Raw genomic sequence first — 12,705 nt, forward strand, 5'->3', positions numbered from 1 at the left:
TCGAACCTCCGGATGAACCAAGGCGAGAAGGTAGCGCAGCTCCAAGCAAGGATCAAAGAGTTGATCACACAACTAACTAATCTTGGAGAAGAGGTAACAAACTGGGACTCTATCTGGTACGCGCTCAACGCCTTCCCTAGAATTCCAGAGTGGGCTTCCTTAGTAGATGCGTACTACATCTCTAAGGATCTCGAGGTAAGTACTTTAGAACAATTATTTTCGACTTTTGAACTTCACGAATCTCGAGTTTCAGAGCCCAATGGAGTAGAGAAGACCAGTCAGAGCATAGCCCTAAAGGCAAAAGTAAACGGTTCCGACTCCGAAGCCTCAGTCGACGAATCCGAAGTGGCACTACTGGTAAGACGCTTCAATAGGTTTTTTAGTACTAACAAATTTAAATCACAGAGGCATCATTGAAAGAAGAGGACGGTTCGTTGCTATAACTGCAACGAAGAGGGGCACATCAAAGATGACTGCCCAAAGCTAAAGAGAAAGGAGAAAGAAAAGGAAAAGTCAAAATACAAGAAATCAGAACCCTCCAAGTACAAGAACCTGAAGGCTACTTGGTCAGATTCGTCATCCTCTGAGTCGGACATCGAAGAATTCTCGGGGTTAGCGCTAATGGCGAACCATCAACCGGTAGAAGACTCAAGTTCAGAAATGAGCATAGATGAATGGGGAGATTCATCAGAAGAGGAAAGCTGCAGTGAAGGGGGAGCGTCACCGAGTCAGGTAAATAAGGTACGCAATCTAACCCCAACTCAGTCTTTTCGCTTTATTAAAGCACTTTCTAAAGAGTTAGATCAATTAGAAAAAGAAAATGATAATTTGAAATTAGAAAATGAAAATTTAAAATTGGAAATTGAAAAATTGAAATCTGATGCATGCTTAAAGATAAATGTTTTTCCAAAATCAAAACTTAAAATTTATGGAAAATTAAACTGGTACATTAGAAACCATCAGGGTTAACTTAGAAAAGTGCCCAAAATTTATGTGCCCCCTAAATATCTGATTAATCCAGTAGGAAGGAACCTCTATTGGGTTCCAAAATCTGTGCTATTGGGTCCCCATGGGTGTTTTGATGTGATCAACCAAGTTGGTTAGGTCCTGCTGTGTTTTGATCCCTGTGTCTGAATGTGCAGGAGCTTAGGAGCGTAGGAAGTCGAGCGGAAGACGCAGCTAGCGTGAAGGACGGTACGGGAAGGGAGCCGACGGGCTCAGTGCGTCCGAAGGACGAGAGAGCTGTGGAAGAGTACTCCGGTGGGTGTGAAGAGCGCGCGCGGCGTTCGAGGGACGTTAAACCGGGATGAAAGGCTGCTCGAGGAGAAGGTCGGGAATTGAGTTCGGGTGAGCCCTATTCTGGTTGGCCGAAATCACCCAAAAGATCGAAGCATCGGAAGCCAACGCAAAAGAGCTGGGAAAAGGAGTTGTGTTGGAAAATCCAGCTCAAGGCGCCTTCAACAGTCTTGAACGCCCCTTCAACTTGAAGGCGCCTTCAAGGCTTGTTCAAGGCGCCTTCAACAGTTAAAGTTGACCGTTCATGAGCGGATAAAGTTTTATCCGCTGACCCAGCTTGGAGGCGCCTTAGACCCTCAATGGAGGCGCCTTGGAGCTTCGGGATAAAATTTTCAGGGGCTATAAAAGGTCCCCTAGAGCTAGGAATTAGACATAACTCAAGCAATCAATTGTGTAAGCAATTCCTAAGCAACTAGTGAGCTTCCAAAGTATAAAAGGTTTCTCCGCCTTCAGAGAAGGAGATTTTTCTTAGTGCGCATTTCATCGCCCTAGATTAATAACCCTCTTGGTTGTAACTAGGTTAAATTCCTGTCTTCTGTTTATTTTCTGTCTCCTTAATTTAGTTGCTATTATTTTACTACTGATTTTATTTCTAAGTTGAAATCCGAGGAGGGTAGTTTTATTTTTGTTTTTAGCAATTCACCCCCCTCTTGTCGGCCTCCGCTGTACCTACAAATACTACTTATGCAGGATGGACAAACAGAAAAGAGTTCGGACTTATGGACACCAACACGCTATGAAATTTGGAGTCCAAGAATTCCCACAATACTTGAGACAAGAAGATACTTTTAATGTCCCTTGAGAAGACAACTTGATAATGTCCAACAATGTTTGATAGACAATGTTTGAAACATTCTAACTTTCCTAGGAATATCGAGTCAAAAAATAGTCATTATCAATGCTCTTACAAACTACTTTCTTACCATTGTGCAGAAACCACTTAGTAAAAAGTTCTCATGTTATGCTATCTTATCAAGAGCTTATGCTGGTCTATATTCTACTTGGGAGAAAATAAAAAGCCTTCAACTGTTGGTTATATTTTACTATAGTCTTGCAATATGTTCTAAGTATAATTTCAAGTTTACTGTAGATAAATAACATAAAACCCTCTAAACAGTAGATTATTGATAAAAGTTCATAATCTAAAGACGTTAAACGACTTTTTTCTTTATATCTACCAAAGGCATAACGACAGAGAGACTCTGAAATTTTAGGGTCATATTTTGATTTTTTTTCCTAAATAAAGCACCACCAACCCGTCTCACATCCATATGTTTCAATGACTTGGTAGTCTGAGTCTAATGGCAAATTAACTGAGGTAAGTGTTGTACCATGGTTTTGATTTGTTTAACCAGATCAACATCTTGTTGATTAAATACCTTTGCCCAGTTTGAGAGTGGTGGTAGCTCTCCTGCTGAATGTGGGAACCCTACTTCCTCTCTGTCTCCCTCTTCCTTTTACCTATGCCCTAAACCTCACTCCAAGAAACCAACTGTTAAGCTCTCCTTATAGGAAAACTAGTAAGATTTAGCGAAAGCCCAACCCTTTCTTTCTCCTCTGACCGGAGTGAATTTAGCTATACTAACCTTTATCCTATTTTTTATGAAGATGTCTTTACCATATACTATCAAGATTGTCTTAAGCCCTCATACTTAAACACCTTACTTACTAAGACACTTTGGATGCAGTTATCTCTAGACTTGAAAAACTAGAGGTTATAGGAGAAAATCCAACCAAATACTAAGAAAAAGATAAAACATATTATAAACTAAATATCATCAACCCATACTTAACCATTAAAGCATAAGATTTAAAATACACTAATTGGGAATTACCCCACTTTTGGCACTTAAGGTCATACAACACTCTGCCTCTAGACACCGAAGTCCTGCTTTTATTATGAATAAAGGTGCAGAACAAAAACGAGGCCAATCAGGATGGTATTCAATTATAAACGCCTTAATGACAATTGCCATGAAGACGGATATAAAATTTCAGATAAGGATCAACTACTTAACAACATTCAGAATCAAAATAGTACTCGAAGTTTGATATGAAATCTGGGTTTTGACAAGTCAGAATGCACCCTGAATCAGTCCCCTGGATAGCTTTTTTTGCCCAGAAGAATATTTTGAATGATTAGTCATGCCTTTTGGACTTAAAATAACACCTCAGATTTTTCAGAGAAAAATGGATGATATTTTTAGACCTATGACCTCCTTTACTTGTGTATATTTTGATGACATTCTAGTTTTCTCACCTACCAAAGAAGAATATTATGCTCATTTATACATGATCTTTAACTTATTTGAAAAACGTGAATTAATTATCTCACGGAAAAAGATGCAATTAGCTTTAACACAGAATTCCTTAGTAGTCTTATTGGCTAGGAAAAAATTACACTCCAATCCCATCTCTCCAATAAGATTTTGGCTTTTCCAAATAAAATGGAAGATATAAAAACCCTCATATCTTTTTTAGACTTACTTAATTATGTTAGATTGTACTTAAAAGATATTGGTAAACTAAGTGGTCATTTATACAATAAAACCTCTCAAACTGGGAAAAGGTATTTTAATCAATAAGATGTTGTTTTGGTTAAACAAATAAAAACCATGATACAATACTTACCTAAGTTAACTCTACCATTAGACTTATACTACCTAGTTATTGAAACAAATGGATGTAACTAGAAACAAATGGATGTGAGACAGGTTGGGGTGACGCTTTATTTAGGGAAAAAAATTAAAATATGATCCTAAAACTTTAGAGTCTCTCTGTCATTATGTCTCTAGTAAATATAAAGAAAAATGCCGTTTAACGTCTTTAGATTACGAACTTTTAGCAGTAATCTACGGTTTAGAAGCTTTTATGTTATTTATCTGCAGTAAACTTGAAATTACACTTAGAACAGATTGTGAGATAATAGTAAAATATAGTCAACAGTTAAAAGATGTAAGAAAAGACCTTGGTTCAAAAAGATGGATTAAATTCGCAGCAATTATTCTTAACAGAAGTTTAAAAATCTACTGGGAACATATTGAAGATAGCAATAACTCTCTGCTAGGGGAGGGACGAGGACGGGAGTCCAGAGCTAGGGGAGGGACGAGGGCGGGATCCTCTGGACTGGTGTGGTTTGGGCTTTGGGGTGTTGAAAGAATGATAAGTCCTTTGAAAAAAATGCCGTACATGTCAAAGTTTTCAATGAGATTGTGGAGGGGACCAAACTGGTGTGGCATGGCCTTGTTTGGTGGGACTTTGGACCACCTCCCTCCCCCCTGTAAAGGATGGAGCATGAAGAGCAAAGGATAGTGTTAAAGAGGAGGGTCCCTTGAGCCACCAGAAAAGATCAACCAGCGAGGGTGGCGTTAAATAGGAGGGTCCCTTAAGCCAACATAAAAGATCAACCAACCTTCCACCTCCGCTCATCTTTTATTATCAATCTAACATTGCATTTTTGACGGGTGCATTACTAGTGAGTAACCGATGGTCATACGACTTCCATAGGAAGAACACATAAAATGACCGATCAAAATCGATCTTATTTCATCATATTTTTTGATGGCTGCGCGATTAGCAAGTTGTGCATTGTTATATGGAGACATTCAGACACAAAACAATGAAGATTAGTTCCTCTAATTAACTCTTACAATACGAAACAAGAAGATATTAAACTACTAATAGAACATTTGTTCCTCTATAATATTCTATGGATTTCTACGCATGAAATAGTAAATTACTAATGGAATTTACTCTATAATATAATTTAAAATTTAAATTTGTTTGAATAATTTCTGTTATATATTTTTTTTTCAAGAAAGAAAATATGAATGGAAATAAGATAGTAATAAGATTCACTCAACCTACTTTAAGTGCACCATTTTTGGGCTTTTACTGCATGATTTTTTTTTAAAAAAAATACCTCTCCTCTCATCTCGACTCACTTCACCCTCGATTTGTCTCTAGCCAACTCCAATTGGTAACACGGTGTATTCTAGTCAATTATTGACCATCGAGATGATTCAAAACTAGAAAAAAAAACACAAAAATAGATTCGGGAATCATTAAGAGTACAATGATGCTAATTTGAAATGAATTATTAGATCAAAGTCATCGATGATCCTATATATATATTTTAAAATATAATCTCTTAATTCCTCTGACTCATTAATCATCTTGCGGTCGATTATAATATGACCCTATGATTTACTTCGAGATCACTCCCTTCACATAATTATCTTTTACTGTGAGAGACATGAACATAATCGCTTTTTATTATAATAAAAATGTTAATTTAGTATTAATTTAAAATTTATAAAATCGATAAACATTTTTAATAAAATTCATGTGTCTTATTTTCATTAAAAAAATCTCATAGTATTTTTTATTTTAAAAATATCCTTATTTGAAATACTTATAGTAAAATTATTTTAATTTAATTAAAATTAAAAGCAAAAAAGAAATCTTTTACTTTTGGAATCATCAAGATGCTCATTTTATTTTTTTAATCAAAAGGGGCATCACTCCATATTGAATTACTCAACTACTCTCCAGTATACTATTCCTATTATTATCTCTCACATGTAATTTTCGTCTAAATCCTGAACAAGGATGCGTTGTAGTAAGTATGAATCCATAACTGCTACACAGTTGTAGCAACTACGGTTTCATAGTTGTACATAATTGTAGCAGTTATAAAATTATAGTTGCTACAACGTGAATGTTAGATAAGTTTTGAGAGACCATAACTTTTGATTCCAATTAAATCACGTGACATAATATATTAAATCAAATATCATTTAGAGATTTATATTTGTTATCATGTATAACATGTAAAGGCCCAATTCTAAGTAAAAAAATATCATTTAAAATATTTTTTTATGAAAGCTCCAAAAATTTTGAATCTCTTTATTAAGGTTACTTACCATGTTATAACAATTATAAAATTGTAGCTATTATAACTAGTTGTAATTATAGCAACTACAAAATCGTAACTATTACAACTATTTGTAGTTGTATCAGCTACAATTTCATAGCTACTACAACACGTTCGACCGATTCAGGATTTATGCGGAAGATATAGACAGAATAATAATTATGAAATATATATATATAATATATATATATATATATATATATATATATATATATATATATATATATATATATATATATATATATATATATATATATATATATATATATATATATATATATATATATATATATATATATATATATATAAGTAATATGCTACCTGACTCCCTGTGGGCGATTTCGTCCGCAACTGACTCATACTTCCGGATGCATGAATCACTTCCAAGCACTCCTCACATTGAGTCGAGCATGGTAGTCAGGTACATAATTGTACAAAAACTCATAGTTGTACATAATTATAGTAGTTACAAAATAGAAGTTAATACAATAATGTGAATATTAGATAAGTTTTGAGAAGTCATAATTTTTTACTTTAATTGAACTACATAACACAATATTTAAATCAAATCTCATTCAGAAATTTATATTTGTTATCATATATAACCGGTAAAGACACAATTTTAGGCTAAAAAATAGTATTTAAAACCATTTTTTTGGAACTCTAAAAATTTTGAATCTCTTTATTAAGGTTACTTTCCATGTTATAACAGTTATGAAACCGCAGCTATTATAATTATAGTAGCTACGAAACTGTAGCTGCTACAACTATGTGTAGTTGTAGCAGCTACAATTTGTTGCTGTTGTAATTATTTGTAGTTGTAGCAACTACAGTTTCATAGCTGCTACAATATGCTCGACCAATTCAGGATTTAGGCGAAAGATATAGGGAGAATAATAATGGAAATAGTATTGAAGGATAATTATGTGATTTTATGTACGATGGAGCACCCTTTGATACATTCTTTTGTGATTTAATTAAAATTATATAATAATAATAATAATAATATATATATATACACACACACGACTTCATCCACAACTGACTCATACTTTCGGGAGCCTAAATCATTTCCAAGCACCTCGCGCACTGAGTCAAGCATGGTAGTTAGACATGAAAATAGAACAATATATCAAATTTGTGTGTGTATACACGACACACACATTAGCTTCTCTAAATAATAATTTATCTTAAATTTTATATTTTATGTAAAAAAGAAACCTTTGCATCAACTATCCTATATATTCTTTAAATTTAGATTTCATGAATAGTACTTCTTTAAATTTAAGCAATGAAACTTATTTCTTAAATATTAAAATATCATTTAATTTGGGAGAGAGAAAAAATAATTTAAAAAGTAAAAGAGAGATAAAAAAATAAAAGATAATGAATTTTAGGGTATATGATATAGTGTATAGTGAAAAATAATTATCTAAATTTAATAAAACGGATGAATTATATCAAATTTTAAAGATATTATAGAGAAATTGATATAAATACTCTTAAAGTTTAAGATTTAATATTTAGGCCAAAGAAAGTATAAAAAATATACCGCATGGGTTGTGCAACCTAAGATGTGCAATATTTCATTTATTATTATTATTATTATTATTACTTAATTAAAAATTACTCTAATTTTGTCAAAATCACTTCAACAATTTAATATAAATATCACAATAAAAATAACATAAAATATTTTTTAATAATAAAATATGAAAAGAACTAAAAATGTTCTTTAATTTTTTTAATTCCTTTAAAATTTATTACATCACCAATCAATTCGTACTTATAAAGACATGAAAACAGATAACACACTGCAATTAATAAATTAGAAATATATGAATTAATTTATAATATTATTTATTATTATTTTTTAAATATATAAATAAACTGCAGGGGGCAAAATAAAATTTACATAATAAAATAAAATAAAATAAAATAAAATCACGATGAAGGGAAGTTGTATAAATCGCACTCCCACCATCACTCGTCTTCCGCGAAGCTCCACAGTGACCAAGTGAAGGAACCAGCCTTCCTCTCTCTCTCTCTCTCTCTCTCTCTCTATCGGTGCTGCCATGGAGAGGAAGCCCACGGCGGCGGCGGCAATGGCAGTGGTGGGGGTTCTGCTCGCTGTCAGCGTAGTGCCGTCGGACGGCGCCGTCCTGACTGTAGGAGATGCCCTGGGATGGACCATCATGGGAAGCCCTAACTACACCGCCTGGGCCACAAGCAAAACCTTCCATGTCGGCGACACCATCGGTTAGTTCCCCCCATTCCCTCCCGCCCCCTTTCTTCGATCTCTATCAGCGAAAGAAAAGCTTGTTTTGTTTCTCAGGACTCAGATTCCATTTTGAGGGAAAAAGTAACAGTTCATCTTTCACTTTCAGTGTGATTTTCTCGTCTTTTCTCGAAGGTGCTTCTATTCTGGAGGACAAATCTTAACTCTGTTTGATATATGACACATATTTGTTCGATCTGTATATTATTAATTTTTGGGGGCAAGTATGAGTTCATTCCTCACATCTACTTTGATTTTTATGTGTTTTTTTTGAAAAATAACTTTCTGTTAGATCTGTAACAAAGATTTCCGGTTTCGTTTTTCCAAATACTTTTTTTATTTGTGGATTTGTTCTAGAAATTGAAGGTTTCTAGCTTTTGCTTATATCTAGTATCTCAACCAGAGACAACTAAAATATCCATACAATCATCTTCTCTCTTTTTTTCATCTAACCCTAAAAGATTTTTTTTTCTTGTAACTGAAACATCATTTTACCTTTTTTTTTTATTTATTTTTTATTTTAATGTTTTAGCATAAAATTTCTTAGTTGATCCTTGAACTAGGCATATATGAAGCACACGCTGTTCATGATTTTCCACCTTTGGTCTATGAAACTTATAGATAGTGAAGTTAAACAGAGTGATAATAATGTGTCCATTTGGCAGTGGGCTTTAATATTTCTGTGGGATCTCTGAAGGAAGGAATTCATCTAGATATATCATACTTACATGGTGAAGTTAATTTATATAACCTTGTACTTAGGGTTCTAATTTTCATTTCATGCTGGTCAGCATAGGTAAGAAAATTTCAATACACTCAATGAAGGCAAATTCCTCAATTCGGCAAGTGTGTTCGTCAGTTCTAAAAGCTCGATCTGTGAGTTTGTGTTCTGTGAACCGTGGTCGAGAACTAGGGCAAATTCAATGAGGTGAGGCCTTCTTCAATTCCACGATTGAAATGAAGCCTTCAGCCTTCTACTCACTTTTACAAGCTCTAACAAATGATGAAGTGCAACTATAACATTTAAGTGTACATGTTGGCTATAGAAACTTGAATTCGGGCTTAAGAATTTGCGATTGTTCTCCATGAGCATACAACATTCTTCAACTCTCTAGCCGAGTTGTTTTCCCTTTAAAATTTTCAGATCTTCAAGGTCAATTTGCTCCTCAGGTCAGGACAACTCTGTTTAAATCGATCCCCATACAGTGGGGCTTGTAGGCAACTAATTGCATTGATTGACTTTGTCATCATCAGAAACTTTTGCTTTGTTGATTTTGGAAATGTGATCTTGCTTTCCTTATAGTATCACTAATGTTTTAAAAGAGATGATAATGGCTATCAAGCTAAACAAAGCTTTTGTTTTTACAGTAAAAAGCAAAAGCATGTTTGGCTTGCGCTCATCACAAGCTTTTGTTATAGCATGCGATGATTCATGACTTGCAAACCACATTTCCTGTCCTTATGTTCATTTTTCTGATACTTGTTTTGCTTTACGTAGATTTATTGTCGACCAAAATTTACTCTTCTAATTTCTTCATAGAATGCAGCCTCAAAACTCAAGATTCTACCTTCCATATGTCTAACCAATTCATTTTATCTTCCCAACTGGCAGTGTTCAGTTATGCCAAGAGCTTCCACAATGTTGTTGAGGTCAACAAGACCAACTACAACGCATGCAATAGTTCATCTCCAATTGCCACCTATGCGACCGGCAACGACTCCATTACAATCAAGCATAAGGGTCACTACTACTTCATCTGTGGCTTTCCGGGTCATTGTGATGCTGGACAACGGGTGGACATTAAAGTCTCAAAGCTTTCCTCCCCTTCCCCTTCCCCTTCCCCCACCGCATCATCCACCTCCCTGCCTGGTTCCCCTACTACCAGTGCTAGCAGTGGTATCTCTCCAACTGCAACCAACTCCGGAACAAAAGCTGTTCCCACAGTACTCGCTGCTATTATCGCCGTGTTTTGCTTTGCTGCCACCTCTGGTGGCTTTGTTAGGCAGGAGTAGTGGGGTTGTGATTGTTTCTTTTACAAGACCATTGTGCTTATTGTAACCTATCTTGCCTCAGTGTTAAGTTAAACCATTGAAATTTGGCATGTAGACATCTGAACTCTTTAACAATCTGTTTCCTATGATCGATTATTCTCTACTTTGCACTTCTTTATCTTTAAATTGTCATGATTTCAGAAATTTAAAGTATAAGCTTGTATAGTTCTTCAATTAGTTGGGATCAAAAGTTTTATTTGCTTTATGTTGAATGCACTTTTGGATTTGTTATTTTCCATATGAAATAGTAGGATCTTAAGCTATGTGTTTGCTTTGGATGTTTAGCTCCACTATGTGATTGTTCGAGTAGCTTTACAGATTGATTCACTTTGGAGAAAGTTATAAAGTGAAAAGAGCCATATTTTTTGTAGATCAAAATATTGAACTTTAAAACAACAACAATAATAATAATTTATAGATCACAATATTGAACAATTTACGGATCACAGAATTGAACTGTTTAACAATAAGATTCTATTGAGCTACTTTGTTCATACTTCATAGATGAAAGTATTGAGCTGTTGAAAAAGTAATAGGAATAACATGTGGAAAGTATGACAGAGAATGAAATGGAAAAGGAATACTAATATTTACTAATAATTAAGTGTACTTTTGATTAATGATGAAGTAATAGAAAATAAATTGAGATAATATGATAAAAAACATATAGTTAGAATAGTTGATTTTATTAGGGGGAATTTAAAGGTGAAAAATCTAATATGTTATTGACATGAACATTATTAGACAGGTTAGATAATTGAAATAAGTATGAAATACTTTGAATTCCTTAAATAGTTTAAATATTATCAATATTGGTACAAACATGGTTCAATCATGAGGTAAAATAATCAAAACTATACAAGGCATAAATTATGAAAACTGAAATGGTTTAGCAAACTGAGGATGATGTTATGCTTAGACTGAAGCTGAGGATCAATATATAAATATGAATCACAGTGACATGTAAAAATCTTCTATCTTGATAAAAAAAAAAATGGAAGTCCACAGAGAGGTCCTTTTAAAAGTACCTTTAATGGCAGGACAAAAGAATGAGGCTTATTTCTTCTGGCACATGCAAGTCCAGTTTTGTTGCTTCATGATGGCACTTAGGAATTGGACACCAAAGTGCCGCTTCTTTCCATTCCCAAGTCTCCAACCACCCTTCTTCATACTTGCTAGTTGCTAGCCTCTGGCCATTGGTTTTGGGCTTGGTTTTCATCTACTTTCCCATATGAACCAGCTGAACTGGTCCCCTCTAACTTCAACCGTCATTCTTCATATATTTTTTGCCGCCTCCTATCTGTTTGTCATCTTTTCAGCTACTGGGGACACTTCAGCACACAGCCAATTTGTATGTGGACCAGTTCCACTTTGGTCTCTGTATTAAAGTATAGAGAGGCATTCACATGTGAGACTACCAGAGAAAAAGGCAGCAAGCACCCTTGGTTTTGTTTTGTTGTCTTCCTTTTTCTGACAAAAAAAATCATGTACTCCCTCAAGATTTACTTGTTTGGTTTATCATAAAAATTGTCACATCACTATTGAGTTTAAGTTAACTAAGACATTTCTGATTGTACAGTATGATGATAAGTTATAATTTCAGTGACATCTTTAAGGAAAGTAAGCATTATGAGCTAAAATAAATTTTTTTTCTGCAATAAAAAAAAAGTGGAGGGTTCTCAAGTGGGTGAGACTTTTTCACTTTTGTGTTTACTTTTGGTGTTTGGTGATTGCATCAGAGCTGCATCAGGCATATATCACATTGAAGTGTTGTGAGTTTATTCTTGCTTGTTTGGTTCACAGCATCCAGCATGGTACTTGTTTTCTTTTTATGGAGTATTATTATTGTATTTCATTTTAAAAAGTAATTTAAAAATACCTATCCTCTAAATTTTATTATTTTCAATTATGTTTCTCAATTATTATTATTCTAAAGAAAATATAATTCTGCTAACCGATAGGAAGGTGAAGAATAGAATAGATAGCATATTAAGTGTTCCATATAGCTGGGATGAGCTAGGTGGATTTAGAGGATGCGATGAAACAAATGTGTTGAACACACAAGGAGTTTAGATATGGCGAACATATTTAGCAAGATAAATAGGACAAGCAAACTGGTCGATCAAAGCGGACTTGCTAAGTC

General features: G+C 34.3%; 1 protein-coding gene across 1 annotated transcript; it reads left to right on the top strand.

Moving 5' to 3' along the window:
• Window positions 1-8,210: 8,210 nt before the first annotated feature.
• Window positions 8,211-10,680, top strand: LOC122008472 (mavicyanin-like). The gene is made up of 2 exons (XM_042564213.1): window positions 8,211-8,491; window positions 10,123-10,680. The coding sequence occupies exons 1-2, from the start codon at window positions 8,308-8,310 to the stop codon at window positions 10,521-10,523; spliced, it is 585 nt and encodes a 194-aa protein (XP_042420147.1). The 5' UTR covers window positions 8,211-8,307; the 3' UTR covers window positions 10,524-10,680.
• The last annotated feature ends 2,025 nt before the right edge of the window (window positions 10,681-12,705 follow it).

This window comes from Zingiber officinale, chromosome 8A (assembly GCF_018446385.1).
Source record: "Zingiber officinale cultivar Zhangliang chromosome 8A, Zo_v1.1, whole genome shotgun sequence".
Lineage (NCBI taxonomy): Eukaryota > Viridiplantae > Streptophyta > Magnoliopsida > Zingiberales > Zingiberaceae > Zingiber > Zingiber officinale.